The following is a 17,533-nucleotide window of genomic DNA, read 5'->3' as shown; positions in this document are numbered from 1 at the left end:
TGAGAACCATACAATATGTTTCAAACTGGGACAGTGCGCATGCGCAGCAGAGGGCTCATGTCCCTGTTGCCATGGTGATGTGTATACAGTTGATCCGCCGGGCAGCGGAAGTGCCTTCAGCTTCTCTTGGGTTTCAGCAACATCAGCAATTTCCCCAAGAGCCAGACAGGAGAAATACCAACTAACAGCTTGTACAATTAGCTAGCTGACTTGGGGGATGATTCACTTTGTAGGACGAGACCTCCGCACTTTGGCCCAATAGGCTGCCTGTCAAGTGACAGACAGCCTATTGGGCCAATCAAAGTGCAGGGATCTCATCCTACAAAGTCACTATATTGAAATATTGGGCAGTGGCGCAAGGTAGATGTAAAGCGACACAGGTGTACTCAAGGCCAGTCCCCAAGCCTTAAAAGGAAGAAACAATATAAAAATCTCATCCTACAAAGTCACTGGACCTGGCAGGGCCAGGGTGGTACAATTGGAGCAGCCGTTAGTTTTGGGGTAGTATTAGTAAGTTAGTAGTGCATGCTACAGCAGTAGCGTGCCTAGTTTGAAAATGTAACTTGCACTGCCACACTAAGCTGCTTCTTGAGCAGTGGAGCTTAGTGAATCAACCCCTACTTATTTATCTGTGAGCCAGATGTAGCCATCAAAAGAGCCACATCTGGCTCCCGAGCCATAGGTTCCCTACCCCTGTGTTAAACTCTACAAATAACATTCATTTATAATAAGGAAAAATGAAGTTTGTCATAACGGTTTGTGTTCACCCTCTTATAGGTGCTTCTATCGAAAAAAGGTGACCAGTGATCCCAATAATAAAAAACTGGTATACAATACTGATATTTTTATATTAAAGTGTAAAATATCATTTTCAAATACCGATATTTTACTATGGCTAAACCTAAGCCTATTCTCACACAGAACTCTCTCTCCTGACGTCTAACCCTAAACCCTCCCCCCGCCTAACCTGATGCCTAACCTTACCCCCCTCCAGCACAAACTTCCTACCTGATGCCTAACCCTAACCCTCACAAAAACATCCTACCTGACGCCTATCCCTAGCCCCCCCGCACAAATTTATGACCTGATGCCTCACGCTAACCCGCCCCCCCCCCCCCCAACTTCCTACCTGACACCTAATTCAAACACCCCCCACCCCCTCCACCGTACAACTTTCTACCTGATGGCTAACCCTAAACCCCTCCTCCCGCACACACTTCCTACGCAGGTGCCCAAATTATGCCTCAGTGCCAATATTTCAATTGGCACGTATGGCAGTGCCCACATTTCCTGCTTCACTTATAGGTATTAGTGATGTAGCGAACATCACATTTTCGGTACGCAGATGCAAATTTTCCACAAAAGTTTGCGAAGAGGCGAACCAGGTGAACCACCATGAACTTTAATTGGCAGGTGAATTTTAAAACCTATAGGGACTGTTTCTGGCCACAAAAGTGATGGAAACGTTGTTTCAAGGGGCCTAACACCTGGACCGTGGCATGCCAGAGGGAGATCCATGGCAAAAGCACCACCAAAAATGACGTAGTTGACGCAGAGTCGTGTTTTAATCTCTAAAGGGCAGAAATCACATTCTTAAATGTGTGGAATTAAGTGCTTTAAAACATCTGACATGTTTACACCTAACGGTGAGCAAATCATTGGTTTTACTAGTTGACACCTCCAGGACATTAATGTTAGTCCTCTCGGTGGCAATCTTTGTGTAATGGTATGTAGTGGCTGCACATTCGCGGGAATGCAGGCGATCGTGATTTTCCAGCCCCTATGGTCAGGCTGAGGTAGTTCAATGACAGTTAAGTGATAAAAAAGCCCACTGATTCTGCACTGAGGCCTTATACAGGGGGCAATAGTGGATACTAGATGCCAGTAGTGATGGTGAAGGATTATTGGGTTATGGTCAGTCCACTACTTGGACCAGCAGACATGTCTCCAAAAGCTAACATGTGCACTGGATACACAGTATTGCAATATAACAATAGCAAGAAAAACAGCCCTTACAAGGGGTATGTAATGAATAGTGGAGATGCCGCCGCGCGGTCTGGCGGCAGGGCGGTTGTCTCCGCATTCAGACCGGTGGTTTCCGAACAGCAACATGTGTTTGGTTTGCCTGGGCCTTCTAGTGCACACAGATGGAGAGCTACGCGCGCGCGCGCCAGAAGACAGGACCTTTATGCCAGCAGGAGAGGTATCAGCTGATCAGGATGATCAGCTGATCCCAGCGGAACTCCTGATTGGCTGAGTGGCTGGGGGCGGCGATGCGGAGCGCTGTAGTATATATAGATCTTGCTTGCCAGTTGCTGGTTGTCTGCCGTTGTGAATACTTACGTGTGAGCACTCAGACCTCAGTCAGATCCTACAGTGTGTTAGAACCAGTTGGAGCTGGGAATTCACACTTAGCCAGATTCCGCTCTTGAAGTTACTGTGTTATACTTTAGATCAGTTCCAGGGTGTTGAGACCAAGGACCTTACACCCAAGTATAGGATTACTGTGTTATTACTGTGTTATACCTTAGACCGGTTCCAGGGTGTTGAGACCAAGGACCTCACACCCAAGTATAGAATTACTGTGTCATTACTGTGTTATACCTTAGACCAGCTCCAGGGTGTTGAGACCAAGGACCTAACACCTCAGACTAGGATTGTGCTTATTGATATCTGTTATGACCTCTGGCTCTGTTGACTTCTCTCTTGCTTTCTGATTCGGTACCTCTGCCCATCTGTCTACTAGTTGCCAACCTTGCCTGCACCTGGTTACCAAATCAGTCTTCTGTCTCTAGTCTGTACCTTATCTGCTTGTGTGTTGCTGACCTGGCCTGTCTGACCCTTCTGGCTGTCACTCATCCCTTGAGTGATCAGTCTGACTGTACTACTCGTGACACTAATCCTCCAGGTGTCAAATAGCTGCAAGGGCTTCCTGCTCCTCATGAAGTCCTTCCTGCAGTTCATCCAGGGGCCTCTACTCCATAGGAGTCCACTGGCTGCAGTACAGTCTGATTCCCAATCCATCAGGGAATCCTTGGCTGCAGTACAGTCTGATTCCCAATCCATCAGGGAATCCTTGGCTGCAGTACAGTCTGTCTCTCCTATGCTCAGGAAGACAGCTGAAGTACAGCCAGTGGCCACCTGCACCTCAGGGGTCCACTGGCTGCAGTAGTATCTGTGTCTCCCGCTCCACGGGAGATAGCCTTAAAGTTGCACCAAGCACTTACACTTCATTAGGTGTCCAGAGGTTAGTCATACTTGTATTATTGGTGATTCTGCAGATCATCCTTAATCAGGTATACATCTGTATTGTTGGGAATCCTGCAGATCATTGATAATCAGATACTCTCTGTGTGCTGACACCAATTGTTACAGAACGGCAGACCAAAAAACATGATGGACGCACTGCATAGTCATGTTGAAGTCCTGACCACCGCGGTAAACAATCTTTCCGGGGTGATTATGAACCAACTCAGTTCCATCAGCTATTTGGGGCTATTCAGGAACTTCAACTAACTATAAATACAGTTCGCAGATATTACCAGCACACCAGGGGTTATGAAACGCACTTTATTGTGCCAGTTTCCACAAGAAATCCAACAATTGTTTCGGGGGCCACACAGGGTCCCCCTTTATCAAGGTATGTGGTTACATGTGACCTAACTATAAATACAGTGCGATCTCCTCCAGTCACGGACATTTGCATATCCGAAAAATTTTCTGGCTATAGATCTGACTTTCGGAATTTCAGAAATTGGGTATTGTCTTATTTTGAGTTGAGGACTACCTTGTCAGGAACTGAGTCGCAAAGGGTAACATTCATAAAGACCCTACTGTCAGGTGATTCCCAAACATGGGCATATAGCCTGCATGCAGAGCATGAGGCGTTATCATCAGTTCAGGAATTTTTTAAGGCCATGGCCATTATATATGATGATCCGGATATTGCTTCCACTGCTGAAAAGAAGCTCAAGATGCTCAGGCAGGGTCATAAATCGGTTGAGAGTTACGCAGCTGAGTTTAGGAAATGGGCAGTGTCAGCTAGATGGGGAGCATATGCATTATTAGACTGTTTTTTGGCAGGATTGTTGGATACAATCCATGATGTGATGATTGGACATCCTGAACCCAAATCTGTCGACGAGGCAATTTCTTTGGCCATGCAGATAGATCGCCGCTTGCGCTACCAGAAACAGATTCGTGGTAGGAATGCTATAAGGTCTGTCTCATACGACTCTCTACCTTCATCACCTCCTGACGAGCCGATGCAAATCGGATACTCAGGGCTGAGACAAGTGAAAAAGAGTCACAGAAGGTCAGGAAAACTTGGTCTATATGGTACTGAGGAGGGCCAGGTTGTCCAGAATTGTCCTAAAAAGCCAGGAGAATGCTGCCGCCTATGGTTAGTCAGTGGTCATACCATAGGCGAGCGGTCTTTATCTCTAAACAATAATCGTCTGCTCCTTCCCTGCTCTATTACATAGGAGGGTCAAACTAGTTCCGCAGAAGCCTTTGTAGACTCTGGTTCTGCAGCTAACTTCATAGATTATGATTTCGTAAAAAAATTGGGGATTCCCTTATTCCCACTAGATCGGCAGATTCTGGTCACTCCAGTGGATGACTCTCCGTTACAGAGTAGTCAACCTCTTTTGCAAACCCCTTTATTGTTGTGTAGTTTAGGGGTGTTACATCAAGAGAAATTACAGTTCCTGGTTCTGCCAATGGTAACCTCTACCGTTGTTCTTGGTATGCCCTGGTTGCAACTCCACTCTCCTCAGGTTGACTGGGCTTCAGGTCAACTACAGAAATGGTCAGCTCATTGTCATCGGCATTGTTTGGGGAGAGTTGCTACCAAGATACAGGTTGGAGGAGTGGCAGTGCAATGTGCGGATTTTGATGACGGGTTCTGTCCTTCCCGGTCACCTGTTACGCATATTACAGGTAGTAAAAATATCAAAGCAGACACTCTATCTAGGTGTTTTGAGCCTAAGACCATTCTACCTCAGAAGGTGGTCTTGGCAGCTACTGAGCCCCGGGAGGACTGGGTGGATACTCTGGGCCCTTACCAACGAGATGTTTCAGTAGGTAAGCCATCTCCTCAGGCGCCAGTGGGTACATTGCGACCTCTGCCAGTGCCAAACAAACCTCGGACTCAGAAAAAAACTGGCAGATAAGAGACGGTCTGTAAAGTGGAAGTTTTCCCCAGGGGACATGGTGTGGGTATCCACTCGGCATTTGGCCTTGAAGCAACCGTCACCAAAACTGGGACCTAGATTCATAGGACCATTCCCAGTGACCAGAAGGATCAATACTGTCACTTATGCGATTGATCTCCCATCCAGTATGAGAGGTGTGAGATCATTCCATGTGTCTCTGTTGAAGCCGGCAGTGCACGTGGATTCCTCTCCCTCCCCCCCTGTGATAGTTGATAACCAACCTGAATATGAGATCGAAAAGATTCTGGACTCTCGCTTAGTGCAAAATTCTGTGCAGTATCTGGTCCACTGGAAAGGATATAGTGTGGAGGAAAGAACATGGGTGCCGGAATATCGCATGCATGCGGAAGAATTAAAGAAAGAATTTCATGACTCTCATCCTGGGAGGCCGGGTGGGAAGTGTCCAGAGTCCACTCCTCAGGGGGGAGGGGGGTTATGTAATGAATAGCGAAGATGCCGCCGTGCGGTCTGGTGGCAGGGCGGCTGTCTCCGCGTTCAGACCGGCGGTTTCTGCACAGCAACATGTGTCTGGTTTGCATGGTGCACACAGATGGAGAGCTACGCGCGCGCGCGCCAGAAGACAAGACCTTTATGCCAGCAGGAGAGGTATCAGCTGGTCAGGACGATCAGCTGATCCCAGCAGAACTCCTGATTGGCTGAGTGGCTGGGGGCGGCGCTGAGGAGCGCTGTAGTATATATAGATCTTGCTTGTCAGTTGCTGGTTGTCTGCCGTTCCGAATACTTATGTGTGAGCACTCAGACCTCAGTCAGATCCTAGTGTGTGTTAGAACCAGTTGGAGCTGGGAATTCACACTTAGCCAGAATCCGCTCTTGAAGTTACTGTGTTATACTTTAGATCAGTTCCAGGGTGTTGAGACCAAGGACCTCACACCCAAGTATAGGATTACTGTGTTATTACTGTGTTATACCTCAGACCAGTTCCAGGGTGTTGAGACCAAGGACCTCACACCCAAATATAGGATTACTGTGTCATTGCTGTGTTATACTTTAGACCAGTTCCAGGGTGTCGAGACCAAGGACCTCACACCCAAGTATAGAATTACTGTGTCATTACTGTGTTATACCTTAGACCAGCTCCAGGGTGTCGAGACCAAGGACCTCACACCTCAGACTAGGATTGTGCTTATTGATATTTGTTATGACCTCTGGCTCTGTTGACTTCTCTCTTGCTTTCTGATTCGGTACCTCTGCCCATCTGTCTACTAGTTGCCAACCTTGCCTGCACCTGGTTACCAAATCAGTCTTCTGTCTCTGTACCTTATCTGCTCGTGTGTTGCCGACCTGGCCTGTCTGACCCTTCTGGCTGTCACTCATCCCTTGAGTGATCAGTCTGACTGTACTACTCGTAACACTAATCCTCCAGGTGTCAAGTAGCTGCTGCAAGGGCTTCCTGCTCCTCAGGAAGTCCTTCCTGCAGTTCAGCCAGGGGCCTCTACTCCATAGGAGTCCACTGGCTGCAGTACAGTCTGATTCCCAATCCATCAGGGAATCCTTGGCTGCAGTACAGTCTGATTCCCAATCCATCAGGGAATCCTTGGTTGCAGTACAGTCTGTCTCTCCTACGCTCAGGAAGACAGCTGAAGTACAGCCAGTGGCCACCTGCACCTCAGGGGTCCACTGGCTGCAGTAGTATCTGTGTCTCCCGCTCCACGGGAGATAGCCTTACAGTTGCACCAAGCACTTACACTTCATTAGGTGTCCAGAGGTTAGTCATACTTACTTACATACTGGTGATTTTGCAGATCATCCATAATCAGGTATACATCTGTATTGTTGGTGATACTGCAGATCATCAATAATCAGATACTCTTTGTGTGCTGACACCAATCGTTACAGGGGATTGATTTATCAAGTCTTGCACTACCAGGACCAGCAGACCTGTCTCCAACAGCTAATGGGTGCACTGGACACACATAATTGCAATATAACAATAGCAAAAAAAAAGAAAACCAGCCCTTAAAAGGGTGAACTACTGTAGCACTAAGCACTGACTGCTCCTGTCTGCAACAGCTTAAAGGGAAGGTTCAAGCAAAAAAAAAAAATGAGATTCACTTACCTGGGGCTTCTACCAGCCCCATGTAGCCATCCTGTGCCCTTGTAGTCACTCACTGCTGCTCCAGTCCCCCGCTGGCAGCTTTCTGACCTCGGAGGTCAGGGCCACATTGCATACATTTTTACGCATTCCAGCTAGTGCAGGAACAAAAATTTACGTGTTTCACCACTAACGCGTAAAAATGTATGTGTTAATGTTCCTGCACTAGCGGGAATGTGTAAAAATGTACGCAATTTGGCCCTGACCTCCGAGGTCAGAAAGCTGCCAGTGGGGGACTGGAGCAGCAGTGAGTGACTACAAGGGCACAGGATGGCTACATGAAGAAGCCCCAGGTAAGTAAATCTCATTTTTTTTTTTTTTGCTTGGACCTTCCCTTTAAGTGCACTATGTGGACACACTGAACAGCAATATCACAAGATCAAAACACAGCCTTTAGAAGGGCTCTTGGGGTTATGTAGAAGGGGAATTGGTACTGTAGCACGGATCAGTGAATAATGGCGCACAGCGCCTATGCATACAAATGGCGCCGCATTAAAAAGATACGCTTATCGCTATTTATGGTTAGTACTGCATGATAATGGCGCACAGGAAAAAAAAGAAGAAAAACGGCACACAGTAACGTTATTTATCAATAGTGCCGTTCATATGCCAAACAACAGACGTTATTGTTTAAAGTAACGTTATTTATCAATAGCGCCCTACATAAGCCAAAAGTGCAGAAGTTATTTAACTGCAAAACAGTGAATGGATTTAATGTAGTACTGTCAAGGTTAGGGTTAGGCACCACCAGGGAGATCTTAGGGTTAGGCACCACCAGGGGGGTGGTTATGGTTAGGCACCACCAGGGGGGTGGTTAGGGTTAGGCACCACCAGAGGGGTAGTTAGGTTTAGGCACCACCAGGGGGGTGCTTAGGGTTAGGCACCACCATGGGGTGGTTAGGGTTAGGCACCACCAGGGGGGTGGTTAGGGTTAGGCACCACTGGGGTGTTTAGGGTTAGGCACCACCAGGGGGGTGGTTAGGGTTAGGCACCACCAGGGGTTGGTTAGGGTTAGGCACCACCAGAGGGGTCTTAGGGTTAGGGATAGGTACAGAGAGGGTTCTGTGTGTTAACGCTAAACAACAATAAGGCTTTAACATTAAATAGCGATAAGGTTTTAACGTTAAATAGCGATAAGCATTAAACGGATTAGCGGCAACACCGTGCGCCATTATTCGCAGGCGCCATTTTCAGATGGACCCGTGTGAACTCCACTGGGTGGGACACAGGCCTAACTAACACTTTCCCTAATAGCAGTACAGCTCTCTCCCTAGTCTCCTTCACTGCAGCCACAGTCAGCGTGTAAAATGGCTGCTGTGCTGGCTTTCTGATAATTTACCAATATTCTACCAGCGGCTATTTCAGGTGCCCAACTTTCCGGGTGCCCTTTTTGCATTTACGTTTTTTATATACATGTGTACGTTTGTACTTTACATTTGACAGGTGTCGTTTTTATTTTTTTGCCATAATGCCCCGTTAATAATTCAAAACCCCATATTTTTTTTCATCACAAATAAAAAGTTTTTGTTTCTGTGGCTACTGTGGCTACGTTACATCAGCTGCAGCTCATTTCCCCTAATTTAGGCAGCTACCATGTACAGTACACGTTCAGTCTACCAGAAAGTATCAGGAATTTCCATCTCTGTGTACTATTGTGCAACTGCTCGCTTTCCCTCCTACCTTCTGCAAATACCTGTTGTGAAAGCAGCTGTTTATTCTTTCAGTTACAGGAATTTACCTCATCCTCTCCTCCCAAAGTTCACATGTCCACAACCCCCCTGCTATATACACAGATAAAGAGTTCATCCCTCTAAAACATTCAGACTAGAACACTACAGAGGAGGCACAGAGATCTTCAAAGCCTCCAAGATGTTGCCTCTGCTCCTGCTCTGCCATGCAGCACGTAAGTCACACCGTGATACTTATCGTTGTATCAAGACAGATTCCTTCCAACAACACAAGCTATGGTCTATATCTAGATCGGGGGTGCCCATTGGGTAGGGTGTGATCAGATTGTAAAGGACTTCTGGGTAGATCCCACACCACCTGAGTGACATACAGGTTGTACACTCTCTCTGTGACTTGGATGAGCTTAGTGCATTATGCTATCCTGAAGTTCTGCACAGTAGTGTAGAGAATTATGTGTTTGCATGGTGGGGGGCTATACATTAAGAAGCATTATGTGCTACTGTTGATTACAGTGTTGCTGAACTGAGCAGCATGTTATTGTAAGCATAATATTGTGACTCTGTTTGGCTAAGTACTGTTTCTCTTGGCTCACTGAGGAGGACTCTATCATATACATCGAACGGCTTGTGGTAATCACTATGTACTGCCGCTGTACATGTGTTGTTGCAGTTGTGACTTGTGGCAATAATTGATAGAGTGCCACTGGGGCGTAACCATCACCCTAGCAATGGAGGCAACCACTGGAGGGCCCATGGGGGGGAGAAGCCTAGGGGGGCTGCAAAGGCGTATCTAGAGAGGTACAGGCATGACTTGTGCCATGGGCACCACAGCAACATGGGCGCCATGTCTCCTCCTGTGCTGCACCGCCATGCCTGCCCCTGTGTCTCCCCATCACTCAGATCAGATTAATTCTGTTATCTGGGGAACATGGCTATGTAACTTTTGTATTTAGAGCTCACTTGGCTGAGTGTTAGAAAAGAGAACAGAGAGGGAATAGGAAGAGATATTTCCCCAAAAAGTAACTTCAGTAATATATTGAGGAAAAAAACACAGGAAAGCATAACACATGTATGCAGGAAAGGAGGCGGTTTATAGAGGGGAAGGGGGCTCTGGCTGTGTGTGTGTGATGGGAGGGGGGCACAATTTCAGTATTTGCCAGAGGCTCTATATTACACAGATACACCCCAGGGGGGGGGGGGGGAAGGGGCTGCAGTTTTTAGGGGCAGGAGGCGGAGCAGCAGGCACACACAACAGAGGGGAGGGGGGGCCTGACTCCCACAAGCAGGTCATTTTTGTGAGTCAGTTTTGGCTTGTGGTAATAACTGATAAACTGTCGGTGTGCATGTCCTGCAGTTTTGGCTTGTGGTAATCACTGCTGGGCTGCCGCTGTGCATGTGCTGCAGGTGTGGCTTGTGGTAATCACTGATGGACTGCCACTGTGCATGTGCTGCAGGTGTGGCTTGTGGTAATCACTGATGGACTGCCGCTGTGCATGTGCTGCAGGTGTGGCTTGTGGTAATCACTGATAAACTGTTGGTGTGCGTGTGCTGCAGTTTTGGCTTGTGGTAATCACTGATGGGCTGCCGCTGTGCATGTGCTGCAGGTGTGGCTTGTGGTAATCACTGATGGACTGCCGCTGTGCATGTGCTGCAGGCATGACTTGTGGTAATCACTGCTGGGCTGCCGCTGTAAATGTGCAGCAGGTGTGGCTTGTGGTAATCACTGATGGGCTGCCGCTGTGCATGTGCTGCAGTTGTGGCTTGTGGTAATCACTGATGGGCTACTGCTGTGTATGTCCTGCAGTTGTGGCTTGTGGTAATCACTGATGGACTGGCGCTGTGCATGTGCTGCAGGTGTGGCTTGTGGTAATCACTGCTGGGCTGTCGGTGTGCATGTCCTGCAGTTTTGGCTTGTGGTAATCACTGCTGGGCTGTCGCTGTGCATGTCCTGCAGTTGTGGCTTGTGGTAATCACTGATGGGCTGCCGCTGTGCATGTCCTGCAGTTGTGGCTTGTGGTAATCACTGATGAACTGCCGCTATGCATGTGCTGCAGTTGTGGCTTGTGGTAATCACTGATGGGCTGCCGCTGTGCATGTGCTGCAGGTGTGGCTTGTGGTAATCACTGATGGGCTGCCGCTGTGCATGTCCTGCAGTTGTGGCTTGTGGTAATCACTGATGAACTGCCGCTATGCATGTGCTGCAGTTGTGGCTTGTGGTATTCACTGATGGGCTGCCGCTGTGCATGTGCTGCAGGTGTGGCTTGTGGTAATCACTGATGAACTGCCGCTGTGCCAGTGCTGCAGGTGTGGCTTGTGGTAATAACTGATAAACTGTCGTTGTGCATGTGCTGCAGTTGTGGCTTGTGGTAATCACTGCTGGGCTGCCGCTGTGCATGTGCTGCAGGTGTGGCTTGTGGTAATAACTGATAAACTGCCGCTGTGCATGTCCTGGAGTTGTGGCTTGTGGTAATCACTGCTGGGCTGCCGCTGTGCATTAGTGATGGGTCGTTCGCGAACGACAAGAGCCGGTTCTCAGTTTTGAAAGAGCCGATGCCTCAGCTGCCCCACACAGCTCTGATTTGCTGTGTAATAAAAGGCGCTGAGGAATGCTGGGAGATGTAGTCCTCCTCTTGCAGCTTGTAGGAGTGTATGGGGCGGAGCAGCAGTTGCAAGAGGGATTGCCCCAGTCAGAGAAGCAGTCTGGAGTGGTCATGGAGATGGGGGCGGGGCTTTTACTTCGATTCTGAGTGGTGTCTAGTGATATTTAATGAAGAGCCGATTCAGAGCCGTAAGAGCCGGCTCTTTAATGGGAGACGATTCAGAAGAGCCGATTCTCTGAGAAGAGCCGGAATTCCCATCACTACTGTGCATGTGCTGCAGGTGTGGCTTGTGGTAATCACTGATGGACTGCCGCTGTGCATCTGATGCAGTTGTGGCAATCACTGCTGGGCTGCCTCTGTGCATGTACTGCAGTTGTGGCTTGTGGTAATCCCTGATGGAATACAAACTAGGGAGTAGTGGACAGATTTTACAAAATTCTTAATTCCGACTTTTGCATCAGAATTTCACCGTCTCACAGAATCTTGAAACTGATCCAGAAACGGATAGGGAGACGGTGTAGGGCTTTGCAAACGAAAGACGTGAAAGCAGAGTGGTGTGAAGAATGGATGAGTCTGCTGCCTTCATAACTGATTTGAAGGGGGGTAATGTGGTTCAAGGGGAGGGGAGTAGATGATGAGGGTGAGGATGAGAAGCTTGGTAGTTTCAGGAATGGGCAAAACTTGGAGATGATCTGGAGGTGGAAATTAAAGGGAACCTAAACTGAAGAACCTAAAAAAAGTATATGGATTTTTCCTTTTAAAATAATACCAGTTGCCTGACTCTCCTGCTGATCCTGTGTCTCTAATACTTTTAGCCACAGCTCCTGAACAAGCATGCAGATCACGTGCTCTGACTGAAGTCAGACTGGATTAGCTGCATGCTTGTTTCAGGTGTGTTATTCAGCCACTACTGCAGCCAAAGAGTTCAGCAGGACTGCCAGGCAACTGGTATTGTTTAAAAGGAAACATCCAAATCCCTCTCAGTTTAGGTTCCCTTTAAAGGCTCTGGTAACAATTTGGCTGTGGGGCCCAAAGGAGAGAGTAGAGCCTAGGGTGAAGCCCAGGCTGTGGGCATGGGAGATAAGGAGCATGGTCAGCTGAGGAGATAGCCGAGAGGCAGGAGGAGACCTTGTCCATGGTGGACAGTGTCGGATTGGGAGCTGGAAAAGCTGAGGAGATCCACCTGCAGGCCAAGCAGCAGTAATCCTGTGTTATCACTCCCAATAAAAACCTGCAGCAAGTCTTTACTATGAGCAGCAACACCTGATTACTGCTGCTTGGCCAGCAAGTGGATATCTTCAGCTTTCCCATCTCCCAGTCCGACACTGATGGAGGACGAGAGATCTGGGGTATGGAGATATATGTGGGTGTCATCAGCATATAGGTGGTATTTGAAGCACAGGGAGCCTTGAATTGTAAGCTGTCACAGGGAGCCCTCGTGGCTGACCGCACTTAGCCTTCTAAACGGTGCCAGCGCACAGATCGTGCGAACTCTGGTCGCAGTCAATTAGTGTTGGGCGAACAGTGTTCGCCACTGTTCGGGTTCTGCAGAACATCACCCTGTTCGGGTGATGTTCGAGTTCGGCCGAACACCTGACGGTGCTCGGCCAAACCGTTCGGCCATATGGCCGAACTAAGAGCGCATGGCCGAACGTTCCCCGAACGTTCGGCTAGCGCTGTGATTGGCCGAACGGGTCACGTGGTTCGGACCCGAACGCGCTCTGATTGGCCGAACTGTCACGTGGTTCGGGTAAATAAATACCCGAACCACGTCATATCTCCGCCATTTGTCTGTGGGTTTAGCTTTGGGTAGGCAGGCAGGGTAGTTCGCGCTCCAGCCACGCTAGCCAGGGTCCCCCCCAGTCATTGTGTGTCACTGCTGGGAACAGTAGTACACCGCTCGTTCAGCCACACTATATAGCATTCTGTGTACTGTTCTGTGTCTGCTGGGAACAGTGGTACACCGCTCGTTCAGCCACACTATATAGCATTCTGTGTACTGTTCTGTGTCTGCTGGGAACAGTGGTACACCGCTCGTTCAGCCACACTATATAGCATTCTGTGTACTGTTCTGTGTCTGCTGGGAACAGTAGTACACCGCTCGTTCAGCCACACTATATAGCATTCTGTGTACTGTTCTGTGTCTGCTGGGAACAGTAGTACACCGCTCGTTCAGCCACACTATATAGCATTCTGTGTACTGTTCTGTGTCTGCTGGGAACAGTAGTACACCGCTCGTTCAGCCACACTATATAGCATTCTGTGTACTGTTCTGTGTCTGCTGGGAATAGTGGTACACCGCTCGTTCAGCCACACTATATAGCATTCTGTGTACTGTTCTGTGTCTGCTGGGAACAGTAGTACACCGCTCGTTCAGCCACACTATATAGCATTCTGTGTACTGTTCTGTGTCTGCTGGGAACAGTAGTACACCGCTCGTTCAGCCACACTATATAGCATTCTGTGTACTGTTCTGTGTCTGCTGGGAACAGTAGTACACCGCTCGTTCAGCCACACTATATAGCATTCTGTGTACTGTTCTGTGTCTGCTGGGAACAGTAGTACACCGCTCGTTCAGCCACACTATATAGCATTCTGTGTACTGTTCTGTGTCTGCTGGGAATAGTGGTACACCGCTCGTTCAGCCACACTATATAGCATTCTGTGTACTGTTCTGTGTCTGCTGGGAACAGTAGTACACCGCTCGTTCAGCCACACTATATAGCATTCTGTGTACTGTTCTGTGTCTGCTGGGAACAGTAGTACACCGCTCGTTCAGCCACACTATATAGCATTCTGTGTACTGTTCTGTGTCTGCTGGGAACAGTAGTACACCGCTCGTTCAGCCACACTATATAGCATTCTGTGTACTGTTCTGTGTCTGCTGGGAACAGTAGTACACCGCTCGTTCAGCCACACTATATAGCATTCTGTGTACTGTTCTGTGTCTGCTGGGAATAGTGGTACACCGCTCGTTCAGCCACACTATATAGCATTCTGTGTACTGTTCTGTGTCTGCTGGGAACAGTAGTACACCGCTCGTTCAGCCACACTATATAGCATTCTGTGTACTGTTCTGTGTCTGCTGGGAACAGTAGTACACCGCTCGTTCAGCCACACTATATAGCATTCTGTGTACTGTTCTGTGTCTGCTGGGAATAGTGGTACACCGCTCGTTCAGCCACACTATATAGCATTCTGTGTACTGTTCTGTGTCTGCTGGGAACAGTGGTACACCGCTCGTTCAGCCACACTATATAGCATTCTGTGTACTGTTCTGTGTCTGCTGGGAACAGTGGTACACCGCTCGTTCAGCCACACTATATAGCATTCTGTGTACTGTTCTGTGTCTGCTGGGAACAGTAGTACACCGCTCGTTCAGCCACACTATATAGCATTCTGTGTACTGTTCTGTGTCTGCTGGGAACAGTAGTACACCGCTCGTTCAGCCACACTATATAGCATTCTGTGTACTGTTCTGTGTCTGCTGGGAACAGTAGTACACCGCTCGTTCAGCCACACTATATAGCATTCTGTGTACTGTTCTGTGTCTGCTGGGAATAGTGGTACACCGCTCGTTCAGCCACACTATATAGCATTCTGTGTACTGTTCTGTGTCTGCTGGGAATAGTGGTACACCGCTCGTTCGCCACTGTATAGCATTGTGCTCTGTGTCGCTGCTGGGAATAGTGGTACACCGCTCACCCGTCACTGTATAGCATTGTGCTCTGTGTCGCTGCTGGGAATAGTGGTACACCGCTCACCCGTCACTGTATAGCATTGTGCTCTGTGTCGCTGCTGGGAATAGTGGTACTGTATAGCATTTCTGTACTGCCACTGTACTGCTGCCAGTCAGCGTGTACTGTAAGGATAAGTGAAATGAGGAAGAAATCCGGTGAAAGAGGGAGGGGCAAGGGAAGAGGTGTTTCCCCTGACGGTTCACGTACAGGCCACAGGGGAGCACCCAAGAAAACCCACTCAATACCGCCCATGTTGTCCAGGACAACAACCCTCACAAATCCAAAAGAACAGGACCAGATAATTACTTGGATGACCTCTCAAGCGTCCAGCAGTGGGTTAAGCAGCACCAGCACATCACGCACGAGGTCCGAGTCCTCAGCCAGTTACAAGGAGCCAGTGGGCACAAAGCTGACACAACCGGCAGCGACACCACGCACACAACTGCCAGATAACCAGTCCGATGAATTACCTCAGGACACAATGGGGTATTCGCAGGAGCTATTCCCAGCCCAACAAACTTCCACCTTTCAAAGGTCAATGGAGGAACAGCCAGAAATGTTGTGCCTGGATTCACAACCGTTAACTGTGGGAAATGCACCGCGCACTGAAATACAAGGCGAGTCCGAAGAGGACTCGGAAACCCAAATCCCAGAGCAATTTGGGCAGGAGGGGTTGCAATTGCAGGAGGTCGGCCGACAAGATCTGGAAGACGACGTTGGAGTGTGCTGCGCAGAGGTTGTTGTGGGGAGCTCTACTCCACGGCGGTGGCCCACAATGACATATGACGAGTTTGAGGAGATGGAAGAGGAGGGTATGGACAATGTGGACAGAGACCCAGATTTTGTTTGTGAACGAGAACATCGCCGTCGTAGCAGCAGCACAGATGAGTCTGTTGAAGAACACACTGCTGCACGAGTTCGCCTTGTGCCACAAGGTAGGCGGCGCGCAATTTCAGGCACCACAAGCGTGGAAGTTCAAGTGAGAGGCAAAAGAGGAGCAAACAGAAATCGCCAGCAAGGAGGCAGGTGCTCCAAAGTCTGGGCTTTCTTTGAAGACTGCACTGAGGATGTTACCATGGCGATTTGCAAGGTGTGCAAGACCCGCCTGAGCAGGGGGAAAAATATTAACAACCTCTCCACCACCAGCATGAGCCGTCACATGCTATCCAAACATCCCACTCTTTGGGCAAACGCGTCAGGACAGGGTACCAGAAACAACACTGCCTCCCTTGGGTTCACCAGACTCACCACCAGACCCGCCTCAGCAGCAGCAGTAGCCCAGCCATTGCGTGGTTCACAACATTCACAAACATCAGACGACGCTGACACTGTCACTTTCCGGAGTAGTGCTCTTGAGGTCTCCCAGTGTTCATCAAACACAACAACCAACAGCCCTTCCGTGTGCAGCGCTACGGTTCAGTTGTCTGTGTCGGAGATGTTTGAGCGCAAGAGGAAATTGCCAGCAAATGACCCCCGGGCCGTGGCAGTAACAGCCAGCATAGCCAAGCTTCTGGCCTGCGAAATGCTGCCATATCGATTGGTGGAGACAAACAGCTTCAAGGGCATGATGTCAGTGGCCATCCCACGTTACGTGGTTCCCAGCCGCTACCACTTTGCACGCTCTGCAGTGCCTGAGTTGCATGAGCACGTGGTCAGCAAAATAACCCGAAGCTTGAAGAATGCCGTTGCCTGCAAGGTTCACCTCACCACTGACACCTGGACGAGTGCGTTCGGCCAGGGTCGATACATCTCCCTTACCGCGCACTGGGTGAACCTTGTGGAGCCTGGCAGCGATTCCTCACCTGCTACGGCACGGGTGTTGCCCACGCCACAAACAGCTGCACCGCCGTCCCTCCCACTGGATAACAGCAGCACCTACCTCTCTGACTCCTTCTCCTCCAACGCATCTCAAAGCTGTACCTCATCCGGAAACGCTAACCCAGCAGCAGTAGGATCGTGGAAGCAGTGCAGCACAGCTGTTGGCATGCGTCAGCAAGCGTTGCTGAAGCTAATCTGCCTTGGGGATAAGCAGCACACAGGGGAGGAAATTTGGAGGGGAATAAAGGAACAGACGGATTTGTGGCTGGCACCGCTGGACCTGAAACCGGGCATGGTTGTGTGTGATAATGGGAGTAATCTCATTCGCGCTTTAAGGTTGGCTAAGCTGACACACATC

General features: G+C 49.1%; 1 protein-coding gene across 1 annotated transcript in view; it reads left to right on the top strand.

Annotated features, from left to right (window-relative positions):
- The first annotated feature begins 9,124 nt into the window (after window positions 1–9,124).
- The window catches only part of LOC137528776 (complement factor B-like), a 219,292-nt gene continuing 210,883 nt past the window's right edge, over window positions 9,125–17,533 (top strand). The window contains exon 1 of the mRNA XM_068250347.1: window positions 9,125–9,232. Within this exon, the coding sequence (XP_068106448.1) occupies window positions 9,199–9,232 (34 nt within the window). The 5' untranslated portion in view covers window positions 9,125–9,198. The remainder of the gene's footprint in view (window positions 9,233–17,533) is intronic.

Source organism: Hyperolius riggenbachi, chromosome 8 (assembly GCF_040937935.1).
Source record: "Hyperolius riggenbachi isolate aHypRig1 chromosome 8, aHypRig1.pri, whole genome shotgun sequence".
Taxonomy (NCBI): Eukaryota; Metazoa; Chordata; class Amphibia; order Anura; family Hyperoliidae; genus Hyperolius; species Hyperolius riggenbachi.
The sequence above is the reverse complement of the archived record's forward strand: the minus strand, read 5'-3'. Positions and strand labels throughout refer to the sequence as shown.